We start from the raw sequence: 23,499 nt of genomic DNA on the forward strand, positions 1-23,499 counted from the left end.
CCGGTACAGCTAATTTCAATTCTTGGAAACGGAGCCATTTCCTTGATAATACCAGTGTCGGGGGTGGTACCATTGTCATCTCCAAACACAGATTTGAAATAGCCATTAAACGCCTCCGAGATTGTCGAAGGGTTCGAACAGGACACATCATTTATTACGAAGTATGACGGGCAGGAGGTAGCAGGGTTGATGATTTTCCAAAAGTTAAGTGGATTATTTTTCATAAAAGAGGATAATGTGGTATTGAAATAGAACTTTCCAGCCTCACTCATTTTGGCTTTTAGTTCAGATTTAAGTAATTTATTTCGGGACTCCCCGTCATTATTTTGGGCATTCCGTCGTTTTCGCAGTCGCTTAATGCGACGTTCGAGTTGTATAATTGGTCTAGTATACCACGGGTGTGTAGCATGGCGTTTTATACACTTTTGAGGAACAAATCGCGCTATACACTCATTGCCTACACTATAAAATTGGTTAGTCAACGTATCAGCACTGTAGTGTTCACTACAAGACACAAAATTATCAAAACATGATGCAAGTTTAACAATAATAGAAGTGTCGTCAGCACGCTCAAAATTCAGGACAGTTTTAAACGTTGGTCGTACTGGTACACAAGCAACATTTAGATGAACAATAACTGCCTTATGGTCGGAAATTCCGTCAACAACACGGCACTGATATCCATTCTTTACCAGGTCATCATTGACAAAAACAAGATCTAAGACAGAATCTTCGCGCGTTGTATCGACAACCAGCTGCGATAGATCAAAAGCTACTGACATGTCAACGAATCACAAATTATCCTATCACGGCCAGTTGATGATAACGAATGCCAATCTATAGCGGGTGCGTTAAAGTCACCGGTTAGTACCACCTTAGAACAGTTAAGCTTTTGTCCCTCAATATAATCACTGATAGCCGAAAAAATGTCAGCGGTGGAATTTGGGGGACGGTAGATAGCACCGATAACAATAGCGAGACCATCAAGTTTTAATTTGAGGTCTTAATTTGAGGTTTTAATTTGAAGTTGGGGTAGTAAATAGTCTTCAATACCACTTTTAATAAAAAGTGCTACTCCGCCACCATGGCCAGAAGGCCTGTCTTTTCTTAGAACCGCGTAACTAGGAGGCAAGAACTCACGGTCAAGAATGGATTCGTTTAGCCAAGTCTCAGTCACCCATATAATTGATGGAATATGACATTCAATTAGCCAGTTAGAGTTTTAAATTTTAATAATGAGGCTACGAGGATATAAATTCAAAAGCGTGAAGCATTGCTCTCGAAACTGTCAATCATTGTCTATAGCGGTCAAGCGACGGCTTTCTCTAGCGATAGCTTTTTTGCTGTCATCCCAAGGGTACCGAACATTGTCCACCAACAGATGACCATAGTGCAACCGGGCTTTTTGCGCATTTTTCCTTATCTCAGCTGAATTGTGCCACAGCTCCCTGCGCACCTGCCTCAGGCGAACAGAGAAGTGTTCATTTATAAATATTTTGTGCCCTTCAACATTCTTGCGTTTCTTAATATAGCAACCTTAGTTCTAAATTCCAGCAGCTTAATAATTACAGGTCTTGGATTATTGCTCTTTCGCATTCCCACCCTATGATAGCGTTCGATATCGCTGCAGTTAATTTCTAGTTTCGATGTAATCAGTTCAGTTACCGCTTCCAGCAACTCCTCTGAAGATTCGCGGGAGCTTTCAGCAAGACCGAATATAAGCAAGGTATTTCTGCGGCACCTGTTTTCTAATTCGTCGTTCTTGCGATCCAGTCTATTAACGATCTCTCGAAGGTCAGTTACAGACTTCGCAAGCTCAGATACCCGCAATGCAACATCAGCAATTGGTGCAATAGACTGCTCTATACCAGTTAATCGTTCTTCGAAGGGTGCAACTCTAGAGGAAAGACCCGCTAGCTCTTGGCTAATTTTTGTTTGTCCTGAGAAATTCGAGCAACATTTTTTCAATGTCGGGGCCAGGGTTAGTTTCCACATCACCGCACAATAGCAACAGCATCTTTAAGGACATACTTGCAAAGGACATATTTTAGCTTTTCCTACGCCTTGCTGGTAAAATCGGCTCTAGGGCATTCATTTCATTCAGTCATTAACTTGTCTAAGGGTAGGCTGTTCCGTAACCATTCATCCACTAGGCCTCCTTTGTCCCTCCGATTGGAAGCAGTCAGACGAAAGAGGTGTCCCTCTTTTAGAGAATGTGCTAATCGCTCCTACTAGGTTTCTACTGCCTCACGGGTGGAAGACTATGCAGTGTGACACCTCTTGTTCAGAACTATCAAAACGAGCAACTGAGGCACACATACGTTCGCATTTTATTGAAATTAAGGAGAGGTATTCTTGTCGTGAGTTTTATACAGATGCTTCGAAGTCCCCTTGCTTATGCAGCTCTTGGACCATCGATTTTAATGACCGTGTGAAGAAGAAGACGCGCCTCGCGGCACAGCCGCATCGCCAACGCGCGGCTCGTCTCGGCTCGCGCTGTTGATTGCTGGCGTCCGTTTGGACAGTGCTTCGGGCTGCTTCGCCGTTCCCGGTTGCTGTGCCGTTATATTAGGAGCCGCCAATAAACCTTTTCTCAATTGGTGGAGGCGCTGGGGCTCAAACCCCGTCGCTTGAAACCCTGGAGCTGAGATCACGAACGCTACCACCCGCCATGACCGACAGCTCCTCCCAAACGGCACCGACGCCACAGTCCGTCACCTGCACCGGCGTTCCACGACAACGGGACCCCAAGGTCTTCAACGGTGCAGACGACGAAGACGTAGAAGACTGGTTTGCGTCGTATGAACGGGTGAGCGCACACAACAAGTGGGATGATCCCGCAAAGTTAACTCACGTCATCTTTTATCTGGGTGGTGTTGCCCAACTGTGGTTTCACAACCACGAAAGTGACGTGCCCACATGGTCAGTCTTCAAGACAACCTTTACGGAAGTGTTCGGCCGACCCGCTGTTCGCAAGCTCCGTGCCGAACAGCGCTTGCGCGCCCGAGCACAGCAGACGGCGGAAACGTTCACAAGCTACATAGAAGACGTCGTGGACCTTTGTAAACGAGTCAACGCCGCAATGCCCGAAGCTGAGCGAATTCGCCATATACTGAAAGGCATCGATGACGGCGCATTCCAGATGCTCCTAGCCAGGAATCCGCGCACTGTGTCTGAAGTTCTCAGCCTGTGCCAAAGTTACGATGAGTTGTGGAAGCAACGCGCTTCGACTCGGCGTCCTTTGGGAAGCGACGACTTGTTGGCGAGCCTTGACAACATGTACGACCCATCCTCATTCTTTCAGCGGGTCAAGGGCTTTGTGCGTGAGGAAGTTGCCCGCCAACTTTCTTTAGTCCCCTTCACTCAGGAGCCCACCTCCCGTCATCCAAACACGCTCCGCTCCCTCATTTCCGAAGAGGTCGCCCAAGTTGTCCCTTCCGCACCACATCAGCCGCCTGCAGCCGTGAATCTCAACTCTACGCGGGCAGTGCAGCCTGTCGCCACGCCTCTCACCTATGCGCAGCCAGTCCTGCCTGTGGCCGCGCCTCTTACGTACGTATTGAGAAAAGGTTTATTGGCGGCTCCTAATATAACGGCACAGCAACCGGGAACGGCGAAGCAGCCCGAAGCACTGTCCAAACGGACGCCAGCAATCAACAGCGCGAGCCGAGACGAGCCGCGCGTTGGCGATGCGGCTGTGCCGTGAGGCGCGTCTTCTTCACAACCGGTACATCATATCCATATACTAGTATTTTTTACGGCGGAAGCATACGCGACCCTCTCTGTAGTTAAACAGACATGTCTCACGAGGGCTGTGTTATTTACGGACTCATTGAGTGTAGTCTGAACCATACTGAGTTGACGAAAACGCAACAACAATATTTTTAATGAACTGCGTTCAGTGCTACGCTCTGCTTATACGGATAAACAGGTCATGGTCCTTTGCTGGGTGCCTGTCTACAGTGACATAAAAGGCAATAAAACTGCTGACAAGAACTTCACCTCAGTAGCTTTTAGGGACACCAATACAAACCTACCCATTCCAGCCAAGGACCTTAAACCATACTTACGTCACAAGCTAAAGAAACACTAAAAGAAAGAGTGGGTTCCGCAGGTGCTCAATAAGCTGCACTTGACCAAGCCGAAATAAGGGCACTGCATATTCGAGGAAATGACCTGATACGAGGAAGTGCTTCTTTGTCGACTAATAGGTCATAGCTTCGGCAACCACTCTTGCTTAGTGTAAGTGATCCTGCCTCATGTCGAAGGTGTGGCGACAGCCTTACAGTTCTCCATGTCCTGGTCCAGTGCAGGGAAATAGAAACTGAGCGTAAAAGGTATTTTTGTTCTGCGAATAATCAGCGTTTCCTACTTGACCCAGCATTCTTTAAAACAACGAAACGCATTTTAACCTGGAAACAGTTTTTAGTTCTTTATATGAAGTAAGTATCTTAGAAATCATTCAACCAGGTCGTGTTTAGTACAGCCTGGCCTTTGAAGCTGTAGTTGCACTGACATAAGTTTCTTTAGCACCTGCCTCCCAGTTCTTGCTTTACACCGAGAGCCCTGTGGAGGGTGTATGCATCCTTCCATATGGCTTCACACGGAAACGTTTATGCCCTTTTTTATCTTGAGCCATCGTCATTACTCCAATGCTTATATATTTTACGAAGTTTACTGTGACCCGTTTTTTTGGCCTCCTTACAGCTACATAACATCTACATTTACAGCTCAATTTGATCGTTTCATAGATAATAAAGAATCCATTGCCAAATGCCATGGCGCTCTTTGGCCATAGCTGGCCCTCGCGCCAATAAACGCCATAAATCTTCATCATGATATCCATGCCATGAACAGTCATTTATATTCGTCATACTTTTGTCATACCATGCCAATTTAGGTACATGCCAACGTAACGAAACCCAAATGAGAGCACCACCATGACGTAGGTGGCTAGATAGATAGATATATAGATAGACATAGACTACACAGACGTAGACAGACGTAGATATAGATAGATAGACGTAGATATAGATAGATAGACGTAGATATAGATAGATAGATGTAAATATAGATAGATAAACGTAAATATAGATAGATAGACGTAGATATAGATAGACGTAGATATAGATAGACAGACGTAGATATAGATAGACAGACGTAGATATAGATAGACAGACGTAGATATAGATATACAGACGTAGATATACATAGACAGACGTAGATATACATAGACAGACGTAGATATACATAGACAGATGTAGATATACATAGACAGACGTAGATATACATAGACAGACGTAGACACACATAGACAGACGTAGATGGTGATAGAGATAGACGTAGATAGAGATGGACGTAGATAGAGATGGACGTAGATAGAGATGGACGTAGATAGAGATGGACGTAGATAGAGATGGACGTAGATAGAGATGGACGTAGATAGAGATGGACGTGGATAGACATAGGCGTGGATAGACATGGATTTAGACTTAGATATAGATATAGGTATAGATACAGACTTAAACCTAGATATAGGTATGGACTTGCACTTATATGTAGATATAGACTTAGATATAGATAGATGTAGATATAGATAGATGTAGATATAGATGTAGATATGGATGGATGGATACTGTCAAAGTGGGAAATGTTCGCCAAGAAATGCTTCGCATTTAAAATACAGCAGGCGATTGATTGTTTTGCGAACAGCAGGTACATTTTTCTGCGATGCAGCCGACCCAGAGGTTGTTCCCGATGAAGACGAGCTGGTCAGGGAAGGAGATACGTACAACGCCGTCCTCCGCTGCCAGCTTGGGTCGCACTCGTTCCTGATGGCCACAGAAGTGAAAGCAGTGGACCCTTCTATTAAATGCGAGTCGGGTTCCACGGCTGGCTACGTGGAGTTTAAGACAAATCGCATATTATCTCCTCCTTGGCATCGTTCCAACTTCTACAGGTAAGTGTCCACCGCATTGAACATCAGTTTTCTTAACAACTGTTGCGACCTGGATGACGAAAAAGAACCCTAGCGAAAAAGTTAACCCTAATCACAATTTCCTCGGAAATAAATCTGAACCGTTATTTATAAAGTGTTGTCGAATAGAATGTGTGCGTGCAGGAAAAAATGATGGTTCAGACATATAGGACCGTTGTAGGCACTCAGTATGTTCGCCATTCTTTCAAATAACTTATTCAGACAGCACACCAACATGGCAGATTATCCCAACTAAAATTTCATTGTGGGTGAGAGTAGGTACAAACGTTGGGTATGGGCCAGTAACTACTGCCAAGTCGGCGGATACGCTTGCACTTATGAATTCAGCCATGCCCTTTGTGTGCTGTGGCCTAAACATTGCTCCTGTGGCTCCACTGATTGAACATTACGGTTGAGGTTCCCCATTCCAGCGCTAGATTAGAGGTCAAAAATTCGGCCATAAAGAGGCAGGAAAACTCATTACTGAAAGTAGATCAGCCGCAAAACGTACATATGCGAGGAGGACACGGGGAACGAAGAAAACTCGGTGTCCTCGAGCAGGTTAAAACGAGCGGTAGTAGATCGCTAATAAATGGCGTCGCTTTCTTAGTGTTTCGCAGCCGTAACTGTAGAAGGCACGTTAGGTTTGTATTACTAATGGTGATACAACGTCTGCCTGCAAACTCCAAGCACCACAACGAACTGTGCACAACTTTATCAAGGCACAGTGAACGTGATTTTGACTTCTTTGTCCGTTCTTGGAAAGTGCTAGACTGCCCGCCCAGCGCAGTTGCGCAAAAACGATCCTTTTGGAGTTTAGCACAAACTCTCGTTGTTGATCGGGCTGAAGCATGAATGCGCTGACTTGTTTTTCTAACGAAGCAGCTAATTGATCGAGAGGTCAAATATCGGCCTCTTTGCCTGGGATGGATAGTTTGGAGTTACAAGGTTTGTAATACAATATGAAATTGCGCTAAATAAAACCACCACCCATGCACCACGTTTCGCCGATCCCCAATTTAATAATAAATACCCGGAGAGGCACAGCACTTTACTGATTATGCCGCTGTGAAGGTAGCTAGGGCTCCAAGCTATGCATGCCGTGTCCATACATTCACGGTGTTTCTAATTAATAAACTCTGTTTTTAATATGCCCTTGAAATTTTGCTGTGTAAATTTTCCTTCACTTTCTTTCTTTTTCTCCTTTTATTTATTTTACCCCTTTCCCCAGTACAGGGTAGCTTGCCGGTATTTACACAGGCTAACCTCCCTGTCTTTCCTTCCCTTCTCTCTCTCTCTCTTTTTCTCTTGCTGTATCTGAGCAATTATTTCATAAGCTGCACTTCACAGCAAAATACGTCTCCACTGATTCTTGAAAGGATCGCTGGGCCCCCACTCAATACTTTAGTTTTCCAACAAAACATCGCTGATACCATAGTGACGGCGGTAACCCGAAACATTTATCCACGCAGCACTCAAAGCTTCACGCATGAGTCTATAAAGAATAACAAGGACGTGGCTGCTGTTTCCGGAGTCGGAATCACAACTTCTAGTTTTGCACTGCATCCTCAACCACTGAACCACTGGGCCATTTCCGAAGCTAATGTAATACCGGCTGACCCGAGGCGGAGGTGAAGCAGGCGTTAAGCACTCCCTATACGTGGGCCAATTCCTATCCTATTGGTCCACTGAGAACTGTCTAAAAGTAAATACGGCGAAAACAAAGGCCGTAATTTTTCATACCAAAGGCATGAGTCTTCTTCCTCCAGATCTAACATTAGCGTATAGATCCACAAATATAGAACTCACTCTTTCTGCAAAGGTGTTAGGGGTACACTTCACCAGTACCATGCAATGGGACGACCATGTAAGCTTTGTACTCCAAAAACTTAGCCGCATAACAGGTGTTTTAAATTGCTACAGATATACTTTACCCGTCTCTGTAAAATTATTGATTTATAATGCCTTATTCGTGTCTCACATACATTATGGGCATCTTGTATGGGGCACCACAACTGAATGTAACTTGAGTAAATTATTTCATATACAGAAGAAAATAATACGTGTCATCGCTAATGTACCGTTTGCCGCCCATACTGAAAACCTGTTCAAGAAATGCAACATTGCGACAGCCCATAAAATCTATAACTGCAGACTATTACGCGAGTATTGCTTTAATACCAAACGTAATACCATACTTTACTTGTAGAACTTGCAAATCTATCCGTAAATTCATACCGTTATTCAACTCGTACACCTGAAGTCTGGAAGGTTCCGCGCTCTAGAACTAACTACGGTTGTCAAATGTTGTGTAACAACCTTCCAAGATTACTGAATTTATACGACAGAGCAGGCTTCAATTTACAGGATTTATCACTGTCAGAATTTAAAACTCTATTGCTTTCACATCAGAGCACGTTTGTTAATGATTAATAATGTGTGTTATGTTCCTCTTTTTTGTCTGTTACCAAGTGTATATCATTTATTTATTTCAATGCCGCAGTGTGTTTTGCATTGTTGTTGTGGAAACATTTCACTGTTCTTTCATATATTATATAATTGCAATGTTTTATGGCCACTAGATAAATGTAATTTATATGGCGCTTGATGTGTAACCCCATGCAGCCATATTGTACCTAAGGGGGTGAGGTCACCTCAAGCCGCGTCTTTGCGGCTTTTTTCCCTCATCCACCTCCATGTACCACTCCTCTGTACATGTGTGTGTGTAAATGGACATCAATAAATCAAATCAAATCAAATCAATATAGTGCAATGCCGGCCGACTCACGGCGGAGGTGAAACAGGCGTTAAGCACCTCCTACACGTGGGCCCATTCCGAAGATAGTGCAATGCCGGCCGACACGCGGCGGAGGTGAAGCAGGCGTTAAGCACTTCCTATACGTTGTCTCTTTCCAAAGGTACTGCAATACCGGACCGACCGCGGCGGAAGTGAAGATGGCGTTAAGCACTGCCTATACGTGGGCCGATTCCGAAGGCAGTGCAATACCGGACCGACCCGCGGTGGAGTTGAAGCAGGCATTAAGCACTCCCCATACGTGAGCCAATTCCGAAGGTAGTGCAATGCTGGCCGACTAGCGGCGGAGGTGAAGCAGGCGTTAAGCACTTCCCATATGTGGGCCCATTCCGAAGAGAGTGCAATGCTGGCCCACTCGCGGTGGAGGTGAAGCAGGCATTAAGCACTTCCTATACGTGGGCCAATTTCGAAGATAGTGCAATACCGGACCGACCGCGGCGGAAGTGAAGCACGCGTTAAGCTCTCCGCATACGTGAGTTGATCCGGAAGATAGTGCAATGCCGGCCGACTCGCGGCGGAGGTGAAGGCAGGCCTTAAGCACCCCCTATATATGGGCCAATTTCGAAGATAATGCGATGCTGGCCGACTAGCGGCGGAGGTGAAGCAGGCGTTAAGCACTTCCCATATGTGGGCCCATTCCGAAGAGAGTGCAATGCTGGCCCACTCGCGGTGGAGGTGAAGCAGGCATTAAGCACTTCCTATACGTGGGCCAATTTCGAAGATAGTGCAATACCGCACCGACCGCGGCGGAAGTGAAGCACGCGTTAAGCTCTCCGCATACGTGAGTTGATCCGGAAGATAGTGCAATGCTGGCCGACTCGCGGCGGAGGTGAAGGCAGGCCTTAAGCACCCCCTATATATGGGCCAATTCCGAAGATAATGCGATGCCGGCCGACTCGCGGCAGAGGTGAAGCAGGCGTTAAGCACTCCCTATACATGGGTCAATTCCGAAGGCACTGCAATGCCAGCCGAGTCGCGGCGGAGGTGAACCAGGCGTTAAGCACTTCCTATAGGTGGGTCAGTTCCGAAGTTAGTGCTATGCCGGCCAAGTCGCGGCGGAAGTGGAGCAGGCGTTAAGCACTCCTTATACGTGGGCCAATTCCGAAGATAATGCAATGCCGGCCGACTCGCGGCAGAGGTGAAGCAGGCGTTAAGCACTTCCTATACGTGGGCGCATTCCGAAGATAGTGCAATGCCGGCAGACTTGCGGCGGAGGGAAAGCAGGGGTTAAGCACTCCTTATACGTGGGCCGATCCTGAAGATGGTGCAGTGCCGGCCGACTCGCGGCGGAGCTGAAGCAGGTGTTAAGCACTTCCTATACGTTGTCTCTTTCCAAAGGTACTGCAATACCGGACCGACCGCGGCGGAAGTGAAGAAGGCGTTAAGCACTGCCTATACGTGGGCCGATTCCGAAGGCAGTGCAATACCGGACCGACCCGCGGTGGAGTTGAAGCAGGCATTAAGCACTCCCCATACGTGAGCCAATTCCGAAGGTAGTGCAATGCTGGCCGACTAGCGGCGGAGGTGAAGCAGGCGTTAAGCACTTCCCATATGTGGGCCCATTCCGAAGAGAGTGCAATGCTGGCCCACTCGCGGTGGAGGTGAAGCAGGCATTAAGCACTTCCTATACGTGGGCCAATTTCGAAGATAGTGCAATACCGGACCGACTGCGGCGGAAGTGAAGCACGCGTTAAGCTCTCCGCATACGTGAGTTGATCCGGAAGATAGTGCAATGCCGGCCGACTCGCGGCGGAGGTGAAGGCAGGCCTTAAGCACCCCCTATATATGGGCCAATTTCGAAGATAATGCGATGCCGGCCGACTCGCGGCAGAGGTGAAGCAGGCGTTAAGCACTCCCTATACATGGGTCAATTCCGAAGGCACTGCAATGCCAGCCGAGTCGCGGCGGAGGTGAACCAGGCGTTAAGCACTTCCTATAGGTGGGTCAGTTCCGAAGTTAGTGCCATACCGGACCGAACGCGGCGGAAGTGGAGCAGGCGTTAAGCACTCCTTATACGTGGGCCAATTCCGAAGATAATGCAATGCCGGCCGACTCGCGGCAGAGGTGAAGCAGGCCTTAAGCACTTCCTATACGTGGGCGCATTCCGAAGATAGTGCAATGCCGGCCGACTTGCGGCGGAGGGAAAGCAGGGGTTCAGCACTCCTTATACGTGGGCCGATCCTGAAGATGGTGCAGTGCCGGCCGACTCGCGGCGGAAGTAAAGCACGCGTTAAGCACTCCTTATTCGTGGGCAAATTCTGAACATAGTGCAATAGCGGACCGACCGCGGCGGAAGTAAAGCACGCGTTAAGCTCTCCGCATACGTGAGTTGATCCCGAAGATAGTGCAATGCCCGCCGACTCGCGGCGGAGGTGAAGCAGGCGTTAAGCACTCCCCTATACATAGGCCAATTCCGAAGGCAGTGCAATGCCGGCCAAGTCGTGGTGGAGGTGAGGCAGGCGTTAAGCACTTCCTATATATACGTGGGCCGATTCCCAAGATAGTGCAATGCCAGCCGACTCGCGGCGGAGGTGAAGCAAGCGTTAAGCACTTCCTCTACGTGGGCCAATTCCGAAGATAGTGCAATACCCGACAGAGTGCGGTGGAAGTGAAGCAGGCGTTAAGCTCTCCCTATACGTGGGCCAATTCCGAAGTTAGTGCAATGCCGGCCGACTCGCGGCGGACGTGAAGCAGCCGTTAAGAACTCCCTATATGTGGTCCAATTCCGAAGGTAGTGCAATACCGGACCGACCCGTGGTGGAATTCAAGCAGGCATTAAGCACTCCCTATACGTGGGCCAATTCAGAAGATAGTGCAATGCCGGCTGACCCGAGGCGGAGGTGAAGGAAGCGTAAGCACCCCCTATACGTAGACCAAACCCGAAGATTGTGCAATGCCGGAACGACCCGCGGCCGAGGTGCAGTTCGTCATTACGGCGCTCGCATAGACTGCTTCGCTGGTCATCCTTCATCATAAAGTGTAATGGCGCTCAGTTTTTTTTTTGTAAGATTTTTCTGACGCGATCATTTGTTCGTAAGTTCAATTCGTGAATTCCGCGCCGGGGTATTTCCCGCAATAACTTGCGAAGGCTGCCTTCCTATGTATATATAAAAAATGTGTATGGCCTACCAATCTGATCAGTATTATCTACTCTCTCAAGTTCAAATATTCTGTTTTTATTGTTCTTCCGTCATGTGTCTAGCTGAAAGTGGCAGTTTTTACTTACCATGTTTTACATAACGATCAAAGTTGCGCACATGTTGAAGAGAGCCAGGAGCCTGGGCAATATCTGAGTGTATTGTGAACAGCTGATATTTATGGTGCTAAAAAGCTCTCACACAGTTTTATAATCGTTTGTATCAGGTATATAGTGTGCCGTGTAGTCTGTGTTGACAACTGAAACTGTTGTACCGAGTAGACAGGGAAAACAATTAAAAGTCAAACTTCATGTACGAATTTGTGGTCCGCAAGAGCAGACAAAGAACACCATTGAATTTTAAACACAAGTATGAATTAGTGGCTGAAGCTGGGAGGGCGGTTTATTGGGAAAGTGTCCACACTTCATGTCGACGACCCTCTATGTTCTTTATTTATCCGGCTCAGGCGTGGTAGACAGTGGGCTACCGAGGCTGCGTATGTGCCACGTATGGACATTCTGTGCAACACTTAGCAAACGTTTATATTATTTAGCTCACCCCTGGATTGTGTGCCTGTAAAGCGTTCTTTCATAAAAGGCCAATTTTGTTCCACATGAACGTTATGTGGCACAATTATTTCACATTTGAAACAAACGTGATGATCTCATTAAATAGGCTCCTGTGTGATTCTGTGTTAAATAATGCAATGTTATGTGGGGCTCTGAATATCTATTGATGCTAAGATCGGTAATTACTATATTTTCTGCTACGTCTTTCTTTTCATGACGATATCTGTTCCATTGCCCATTTACCTGTATACGCGCAGTGATGTCACAACCTTAACTTTAGTCGTCAGTAGATTTGCCTGTTTCTTGCGTCCTTTCTACGGCAGGCACAAGCTGCTCAGCTGGTGGGCCCAGTCGCGCCTCGCAGGCGTCTCGAGGGCGGTGTGCGGTTTCCGCGATGACGAAGGCTGGCTGATGAATATCAAGGAATTCGACGTCATGACGATGCCAGACAAGGCCGAGGTACGTTAATTTCCGCTTCAGACGCAATTGCGCACATGCGTAGAGCCGCGCCAATCACTGAAGAAGGTCCGTCAGCCATGTTGTTCCATAGACACCGTGCCACGTAGAGTTAAAACTGTAGGTGGGTGTCTGGAGATGGTCAGGTCGGAATATTCATTAGATATTTTTTGTGGAAGGCATATACCTCTGTATATATTGTATACAATACCAAAGTTGCAGCCTCAGTGGCGCAATGAACTTTCTATAACCGTTATGGTGATTTCACTTCTAATTTGTAAACGATGAAGGGCAGTATAGCACAAAGTAACAGCATTGCAAAATCGCGCCGAGTTTGAAGTCTTATCCCTTCGTCGTCATATATCTCGTTTAACACTATTCCATAAGCTTTACCATCACGTATCTCTTCATAACGAGTTCATGTGTGAGCCCTCAGCCATTTTTCCGCGTTGCGATATTTCTTACAAAGTCGAATGCATCATGTGTCATTCGCTCGCATTTGGTGAGTCATTTATACCTCGCACTGAGATAGAGTGGAATAATCTTGCATCGCTTGTTGTCACGGAAACAAATACCTCGGAATTTAAAGACGCTCTGCGCAGTAACATGCATACCTAATGTATGTTTCACTGTCTGATTTGTAAACTGAATCTTTTTTTTCCATACACTGATAACCAGTCTCCGTGACGTTGTCGTTGTTTGAGCAAATCATGTAAAGTTGGTATACTGATACTATTTTTATTTGGTTTCTTCCGTGTTTTTACGTTGATACACTGTAATTATTTATACCCAATTTTGTTTTTGTGTTGTATTTAGATTTATGCACTGTTCTCTTGCCCCACCGATGTAACCTTTATCCCATGTAATACCCTCTGTAGATGGCCTTCCTTTAGGATTATTGTGAAATGAAATAAAAATTTAAAAATATCTTCCATTGGTGTTGGGGATACAATGACCTTATGAAACATATATTTAGTGGAAGAGCCACGCTGAAGCTGCATCATTTGATTTACATCAACTTGGGCTTTCATCGCTTTCAAAATTTGTCATCACTTATCATCTTAATCATAGTCATCATCAGCGCTCATAATAAATTATCTAGCTCATCATCAGTCATCGTCATGAGATTTGTCACATGTTGAGACCGGACTAGGGTTGCCAGATCGCTCCAACCACAGGTAGCCAAAGTAGCCTCCGCAGTAGCCCAAATGTAGCCAAAGCAAAACTTTTGCGTAGCCCAAAAGTACCCAAAAAGCTTTCTCTTTTCGTGAAGTTATTGCTTAAGCATATATGTAAATATGATTACCTACATGTTAGTTTTTCCACGCTTCGCCACGCATGACCTCCACGTGCATCGTCACAGAGGACATGCGGCATGGAAAACAGATGCTGCACAAGCGCAAGAAGTGCAGAAACGCGGGCATGCAAGCAAATTCATAAGGCAAATGCGGTCTTCATTGCAAATTCACCGTTTTATTTTTCCCAGAGCACCAAAAAATCACGAAAAGAACACACAAAACGCACCGCGCACTAAACACGCTAAGCAATGGCATGTATTCACGCGTTCAGTATTATTACTTACAGCTCATGATAATTTCGCTTAACACCGCACAATGCACTAAACTAAAAACTACAAAAAATTGCAAGACAAACTCTCAAACAATAGATGGTGGTTGGTACAAAATCTAGCATGACATATAGACATTAAAAGGTATGCTATGATTAAGCATCACGAGCTTATTGCGAAGTGGAACTGCTTGGTGCAACCAAATTTCAGAGCTTAAACGGGACAACAATTCTTTGCCCGGTTTAAAATCATTGCAGCAGCTTCCGTTCCTGGCCAGGCCAAACTTCACGTGGAGGAACGTCGCCAATGTCTCGTTCGACATTCTATTTCGAAGGTCTGTTTTAATGAGCGAGACCTGGCTGAACACTCGTTCGACGGCGGCATATGATACGGGTAGTGATAGCAAAGACAGGAGAAGGGTTTGGAGTTGTGTGGGGAACGGATGGCTGTGGGGCAACGGAAGAGGATATGTTCTACGTTGGCCTTGAAGCAGGGGCGATTTGGGCTGGAAGGGTCCGAGCGAATTGCCAAGTAGGCGCCATTCGGCAGGCAGAAAATTCGGCAAATTTTAATTAGGTTCTGCTCGGTGTTCTCCCTCCGTTCTGGTGCCGAGTTCCCCCTCGGCGCACCGTCAACGGCACCTAAAAACATCTCATGTTTAAAACGTCGGACACCGAAAGCTCACATGTGGAGACAGCAATTGTCTATGTTCGCTGACGCGCGCGCGCGCGGGTAGCGTTAGTTCGCGGATGGAGACGTGTTTGCTGAGGCCAGTTTTCCTAATTAAAATTTTCAAAAGGCCCTGATCCTTCACCTTTTGACGTGCATATGTGTTCTCTCACACAGAACTTCCAAATTTTCATTTTGTAGCAGAAGCGCTCAACTTCTATAACCTGCTGTCGTCTGCGTTTTGATTCCAACGTGCTTTTCATTTCTGCTTAACTATTTTCACTTTTTTTTACCCAGGCAAAAATGTAGCCCAAAAATAGCCAAATAGCGAAAAGAAAAATTCGGATGCCAACTCGGAGAAAAGGTAGCCCACTTTTGCTATTATTAGCTCAGTCTGGCAATCCTGGACCGGACAATCTTCGGAATCGTCCCACGAAAGAGGCTAGAATCAGTTTAGAAACAGGCCTACCCTACAAGGATCACTCGCAGTAACTCGCCAAGGAAGAAAAACGAGTCTTCAAAAGGAACCAGTCAGTAAACACTGCGAACGGACAGCAGAAGGCTTGGTATGCAGTTAATGCATATTTTAGCTGCACATAGAGGAATTTTGCAAATTATTTTGGCAGGAGTGTTGGACTTTTCATTTCAGGTATATTTTTTTACAAGATTGTATTTTCATAGCACTGTTTTGCTTTTCGTCTGTGAAGTCTGTAGTATAACATGTCTGCTGTAGAACGTCCATTTTTCCTTTATTATTACAGGGGCAGTGGTCAGAAGACGTGTGCCTGCAATTCTGCGACCGGCTGCTTTCCTTTATTAAAGAACACGCTGAAGGGGATGACGGAAGGTGAGAGAGTATTACCACTCTCACTGCCCTCTTTCGTTCTAGCTTGCATGCCCACTTGCACCGTGCCTCGGACGTTAGGTCTCCTAATACTACGCGTCCCAAATTAAAGATATACAAGTGCGACCGTAGCTGGGCAGCACCAATGCATATATATATATATATATATATATATATATATATATATATATACATACATAGTGGGACCACCGAACACGACGTGGAAGACTGGCTCTCATCGTACCAACGTGTAAGTGCCCATAACAAATGGGATGACCAGTCTAAGCTGACCGACGTGCCTTTCTACCCAGCCGACGTAGCCAAACTTTGGTTTTTCAACCACGAATCAGACTTTATGACCTGGCCCGCGTTTAAGACTCTGTTTGCTGAAGTCTTTGATCACCCAGCTGTGCGTAAGCTACGCGCTGAACACCGTCTACGCCAGCGCGCACAGCAGTCTGGAGAGACATCCCCCAGCTACATGGAGGATGTTCTCGATTTGTGCAAGTGGGTAAATCCCAGCATGTTACAGGATGACAAGATTAAACACATCCTCAAGGGCATCGAGGACAGCGCATTCCAGATGTTGCTGGCCAAAAGCCCAACTAGCGTATCAGTCCTCATTAACCTCTGCCAGAGCTTTGACGAGCTGCGCCGCCAACGTTCCATCGCCCCCCAGAACATTCAGCACGCCGATTCCGTCTCGAGCATCACGGTTTCTACCGGAATAACCAACTCGACCCTCTCGCAGCATATTAAAGATTTTATTCGTGAAGAGGTGGCCAGGCAGCTCTCGCTGCTCCCTCACAGCGACGCACCTACGGCAGCTTTGCCTCCAACGCTGCAGCAAGCCATCCGAACTCAGATATCTGAAGCGCTTCCTGCAGCTCCTACAACACCCCTACCCAATCCTGTGAGTGTGCCGCTGGCCCATACCACCTTTGCCACTCACCCTACGTCGCTGCCGCTCAGTTATGCAGCCGTGGTTGCGCGGCCACCTGCACAGACAGCTTCCTTTTCAACGCCCATGCATCCGGCTTCATTTCCAGTTGCCCGACCGTCACCACAGTTTTTGCGTCCCACCGAAACGTGGCGCACTCAAGACAACCGGCCTATCTGCTTCGCCTGTGGCATTGCTGGTCATGTAGCGCGCTTCTGTCGCCACCGCGCCCCAACTGAGTGTACCAGCTTTGACACGCCCAGCTACGCGCCACAATAGGCCGCCCCCCTTCCATTTTCACCGCGACGTCTCGACACTGATCGCCGGTCGGAAACTCGGCGCTCTCCTTCCCCTCGTCGGCGTTCGATATGGCCTCTGCGTCGTCGAGTTCCCACTGAAGAGGGAAACTGACTGCTGCAGTTCCTGAGGCAAGAACTGCAAATACATCGACGTTCTCCAGACCTCAATCTTCGCCGCAATATGTTATTAACGTTTTTGTAGAGGGAGTACCCGCAGTCGCACTAGTCGATACCGGACCAGCCGTTTCCGTCATTCACGAGAGCGTTTGCCGCAAGCTACGAAAAGTGACTACACTTCGCTCTGGCCTTGTGCTCGCCACTGCCAGCGCGCGGCGAATTCACGCTTCAGCTGTATGCACGGCCCGTGTCGCCATCAACGACGTTCTGTACATTATCGAGTGTTTCGTGCTACCATCTTGCTCTCACGACCTCTTCCTTGGTTGGGATTTACTGTCACGTCATCATGCTCTCATTGACTGTTCGCGTGCAGAAGTGTCGCTTTTGCCACTCTGTGAATCAGTGCCGACCAGCTCTCCTCACTTTGCCGACAAACTCACTGTTGATGCCGACACAACCATCCCTCCTGAGTCGTCGATGGCTGTTGTCTTGTCGTTTGATGCCACATCTGACGCCACTGTGGTGTTCACGCCGTCCGATATATTTGCTCAACGCAACGTCATTGTTCTTCCGTTTGCCGTGCTTACTGTAACATCTGGGTCAACTGTGATGCTGGTCACCAACTACTACCAGTACCCGATCAGTCTACTGCGTGGAGAGACCGTAGGATACTTCCAGGCGGCTGTCTAGATCGACGACCTTGATGTTCCTACCGACTCCCTCCGTCATGTTGACGCCATCGCTTCGGTGTCCGGCTTATCACCTCCAGTGGTTTTTGACAACGCCATCGACCCTGCTCTTTCCCCCCCTCATCGCCGCCAACTTCTCGCTCTCCTTCACCAGTTTGTCAACTCCTTCGACTGTAATCAGACGTCACTGGGCCATGCCACCGGTGTTGGCCATGCCAACATGCCACTGGGCCATGCCACCCACTCACACCCACTCCCCCTTGCGACATCGCCCGTATTGTGTCTCCGCCGAAGAGCGCCGACTCATCACGGAGCAAGTGGACAACATGCTCAAACGTAGTCATCCGTCCCTCTCAAAGTCCTTGGTCTTCACCTGTCGTATTGGTGAGAAAAAAAGATTGCCCCATTCGCTTTTGTGTCGGCTACAGACGCCTAAACAAGATAACGAGAAAAGACGTTTATCCACTGCCTCGAATCGATGACGCTCTCGATTGTTTACAAGGCGCAGAATACTTCAGTTCCTTGGATCTGCGCTCCGGGTACTGGCAAGTTCCAATGGCCGAGCCTGACCATCCGAAAACCGCATTCGTTACACCCGATGGCCTCTACGAGTTTAACGTCATGCCCTTCGGGTTGTGCAACGCGCCTGCTACTTTTGAGCGTATGATCTACACCATCCTCAGGGGTCACAAATGGAAGACCAGTTTATGTTACCTAGGCGACATCGTCGTTTTCTCAACCAATTTTCCGACACACCTCGCTCACCTGCATGACATTCTGGCCTGTCTCGCATCTGCCGGCCTACAGCTTAACCTCAAGAAGTGCCGTTTTGCTGCAAGAAAACTAACCATATTGGGTCACGTTATCTCAATAGACGGCGTCCTCCCGGACCCAGACAAGCTCCGCGCCGTTGCCGACTTTCCAACGCCCACGTCTATCAAAACCCTCAGAAGTTTTATTGGACTACGTTCCTATTTTCGTCGCTTCGTACGCAATTTCGCATCCATCATGGCACCTTTGACAAGTTTACTTTCCGTCAGTAACGGCATAGCAGCGTGATCACCTGAATACGATGCAGCGTTTCGGCAGTTACGCCCCTTGTTGACACACCACCTATTCTTCGCCACTACGACCCTGATGCTCCCACGGAAGTCCATACTGACGCCAGCGGAGTTGACCTTGACGCGGTCTTAGCGCAACGGAAAGCTGGCTATGATGAATACTTCGTCGCTTATGCGAGCCGTACTCTAAAGGAAGCACAAATAAATTACTCCGTCACAGAAAAGGAGTGCCTAGCGATCACCTGGGCACTAAGCAAGTTTCGCCCATACTTTTACGGCCGTTCTTTCGCCGTTGTTACTGACCACCATGCCCTTTGTTGGCTTTCTTCCTTGAAAGACCCGACTGGATGCTTGAGACGTTGGGCGCTTCGCTTGCTTGGAACGGTATATGACGCGGATGTCGTACTCTTGTACGACATCCGCGTCATATACCGTTCCGGTCGCAAGCACTCCGACGCTGATACGCTCCCTCGCTCTCCACTGACGCCTGATTTGGCGTCTTTGTCAGCTTCCTCGTCCAACCTGTCACCATTCACCATCACTGACATGTTCACAGAGCAGCGCAAAGACCCCACCCTTGCAAAGTTACTTGACTACCTTGCCGCTCCGTCTGACGTCCCTTCGACACGAGCACTGCGTCGCCAAACAACCCACTTTTCCGTCCGAGACAACATTCTATATCGTCACAGCTACATGCCCGACGGACGCAAATGGCTCCTCACTTTACCTCGCCATATGCGTTCTGACGTCGGCACGTCTTTTCGCTCTGATCCCCTAAGCACCCATGCCGGCATCCTCAAAACTTACACAAGGTTGCGTCAGCGTTATTATTGGAGAGACATGTACAACTTTGTGCAAAAGTTCATTCAGTCTTGCACTACATGCCAACAAACAGGACACCTACCCAGCGTTTCACAGGACCGTTGCAGCCGCTACCATGCCCGTCTCGTCCATTCCACCGCGTCGGCATCGACCGCTACGGCCCGTTTCCATGCAGCGGGCGTGGAAATCGGTGGATTATTGTCGGCGCAGATCACCTTACTGGCTACGCTGAGAGTGAAGCTCTGCCAGCAGCGACCGCCCGTGACGTTGGTTTTTTCATTCTTCGCAATTTTGTTCTTCGCCACGGTGCTCCCCGAGAATTACTGAGTGATGGGGCCGCGTCTTCCTGTCGGAGGGTATCCAAGCCCTTCTCGCTGAGTGCAGGATAATTCTTCGCAAATTGACCGCGTACCATCCCCAGACCAACGGTCTGACCGAGCGCTTCAATCGCACACTTGGCGACATGTTCCGGATGTATATTTCATCCGACCACTCCAACTCGGACAGCATACTTCCCTTTGTTACGTTCGCGTACAACACCGCGACGTGGGCTACCACCGGCTTTTCCCCCTTTTTCCGTGCGTAGGGCCGTGAGCCATCAAGCCCTTTGAACACCATACTGCCGTACCAACCTGACGCTACAAAGTATACTCCGCTTTCCGAAGTATATATGTATGTATATATGTAAGTATATATGTATGTAAGTATATATAGTATATATGTAAGTATATATGTATGTATGTATATATGTATATATATATATATATATATATATATATATATATATATATATGTATATATATGTGTATGTGTGTGTGTATGTGTGTATATTTATATATATATATATATATATATATATATATATATATATATATATATATATATGTATGTATGTATATGTATGGATGGATGGATGGATGGATGTATGTATGTATATCATCATCATCATCATCAGCCTAGTTACGCCCACTGCAGGGCAAAGGCCTCTCCCATACTTCTCCAACCACCCCGGTCATGTACTAATTGTGGCCATGTTTTCCCGGCAAACGTCTTAATGTCATCCGCCCACCTAACTTTCTGCCGCGCCCTGCTACGCTTCGCTTCCCTTGGAATCCAGTCCGTAACCCTTAATGACCATCGGTTATCTTCCCTCCTCATTACATGTCCGGCCCATGCCCATTTCTTTTTCTTGATTTCAACTAATATGTCATTTACCCGCGTTTGTTGCCTCACCCCATCTGCTCTTTTCTTATCCCTTAACGTTACACCGATCATTCTTCTTTCCATAGCTCGTTGCGTCGTCCTCAATGTCAGCAGAACCATTTTCGTAAGCCTCCAGGTTTCTGCCCCATATGTGAGTACTGGTAACACAGCTGTTATACACTTTCCTTTTGAGGGATAGTCGCAACCTGCTGTTCATGATTTGAGAATGCCTGCCAAACGCACCCCAGCCCATTCTTATTCTTCTGGTTATTTCAGTCTCATGATCCGGATCCGTGGTCACTACCTGCCCTAAGTAGATGTATTCCCTTATCCTTTCCAGTGCCTCGCTACCTATCGTAAACTGCTCTTCTCTTCCGAGACTGTTAAACATTACTTTAGTTTTCTGCAGATTAATTTTCAGACCCACCCTTCTGCTTTGCCTCTCCAGGTCAGTGAGCATGCATTGCAATTTGTCTCCTGAGTTACTAAGCAGGGCAATATCATCAGCGAATCGCAAGTTGCTAAGGTATTCTCCATCAACTTTTATCCCCCATTCTTCCCACTCCAGGTCTCTGAATACCTCCTGTAAACATGCTGTGAAAAGCATTGGAGAGATCGTATCTCCCTGTCTGACGCCATTCTTTATTGGAATTTTGTTGCTTTCTTTGTGGAAGACTACGGTGGCTGTGGAGCCGCAGTAGATATCTTCCAGTATTTTTACATATGGCTCATCTACACCCTGATTCTGTAATGCCTCCATGACTGCTGAGCTTTCGACTGAATCAAACGCTTTCTCGTAATCAATGAAAGCTATATATAAGGGTTGGTTATATTCTGCACGTTTCTCTATCACTTGATTGATAGTGTGAATATGGTCTATTGTTGAGTAGCCTTTACGGAATCCTGCCTGGTCCTTTGGTTGACAGAATTCTAAGGTGTTCCTGATTCTATTTGCGATTACCTTAATAAATACTTTGTAGGCAACGGACAATAAGCTGATCGGTCTATAATTTTTCAAGTCATTGGCGTCCCTTTCTTATGGATAAGGATTATGTTAGCGTTCTTCCAAAATTCCGGTACGCTCGAGGTTATGAGGCATTGCGTATACAGGGAGGCCAGTTTCTCTAGAACAATCTGACCACCATCCTTCAACAAATCTGGAGTTTGATCCTCCCCAGCTGCCTTCCCCCTTTGCATAGCTCCTAAGGTTTAATTTACTTCTTCTGACGTTACCTGTGGAATTTCGAATTCCTCTAGGCTATTCTCTCTTCCACGATCGTTGTGGGTGCCACCGGTACTATATAAATCTCTGTAGAACTCCTCAGCCACTTGAACTATCTCATCCATATTAGTAACGATATTGCCGGCTTAGTCTCTCAACGCAGACATCTGATTCTTGCCTATTCCTAGTTTCTTCTTCACTGTTTTTAGGCTTCCTCCATTCCTGAGAGCCTGTTCAATTCTATCCATATTATAGCCCCTGATGTCCGCTGTCTTACGCTTGTTAATTAACTTGGAAAGTTCTGCCAGTTCTATTCTAGCTGTAGGGTTAGAGGGTTTCATACATTGGCGTTTTTTGATTAGATCTTTGGTTTCCTGCGATAGCTTCCTGGTTTGCTGTCTAACGGCGTTACCACCGACTTCTACTGCGCACTCCTTAATGATGTCCATGAGATTGTCGTTCATTGCTTCAACACTAAGGTCCTCTTCCTGAGTTAAACCCGAATACCTGTTCTGTAGCTTGATCCGGAATTCCTCTAGTTTCCCTCTTACCGCTAACTCATTGATTGGCTTCTTGGATACCAGTTTCTTCCGTTCCCTCCTCAAGTCTAGGCTAATTCGAGTTCTTACCATCTTATGGTCACTGCAGCGTACCTTGCCGAGCACGTATACATCTTGTATGATGCCAGGGTTCGCGCAGAGTATGAAGTCGATTTCATTTCTAGTCTCACCATTCGGGCTCCTCCACGTCCACTTTCGGCTAACCCGCTTGCGGAAAAAGGTATTAATTATCCGCATATTATTCTGTTCTGCAAACTCTACTAATAACTCTCCTCTGCTATTCCTAGAGCCTATGCCATATTCCCCCACTGACTTGTCTCCAGCCTGCTTCTCGCCTACCCTGGCATTGAAGTCGCCCATCAGTAAAGTGTATTTTGTTTTGACTTTACCCATCGCCGATTCCACGTCTTCATAAAAGCTTTAGACTTCCTGGTCATCATGAGTGCGTGTAGGGGCATAGACTTGTACCACCTTCAATTTGTACCTCTTATTAAGTTTCACAACAAGACCTGCCACCCTCACGTTAATGCTATAGAATTCCTATATGTTACC

The 23,499-nt window shown here is 47.0% G+C and overlaps 1 protein-coding gene across 1 annotated transcript in view; it reads left to right on the forward strand.

The window, feature by feature from the left end:
* Nucleotides 1–23,499, forward strand: part of LOC135909529 (decapping and exoribonuclease protein-like) — a 92,943-nt gene that overhangs the window by 56,225 nt on the left and 13,219 nt on the right. Inside the window, exons 3-5 of the mRNA XM_065441509.2 lie at nucleotides 5,737–5,959; nucleotides 12,822–12,957; nucleotides 15,952–16,037. Of these exons, the coding sequence (XP_065297581.1) occupies nucleotides 5,737–5,959; nucleotides 12,822–12,957; nucleotides 15,952–16,037 (445 nt within the window). The remainder of the gene's footprint in view (nucleotides 1–5,736; nucleotides 5,960–12,821; nucleotides 12,958–15,951; nucleotides 16,038–23,499) is intronic.

Source organism: Dermacentor albipictus, chromosome 5 (assembly GCF_038994185.2).
Source record: "Dermacentor albipictus isolate Rhodes 1998 colony chromosome 5, USDA_Dalb.pri_finalv2, whole genome shotgun sequence".
Taxonomy (NCBI): domain Eukaryota; kingdom Metazoa; phylum Arthropoda; class Arachnida; order Ixodida; family Ixodidae; genus Dermacentor; species Dermacentor albipictus.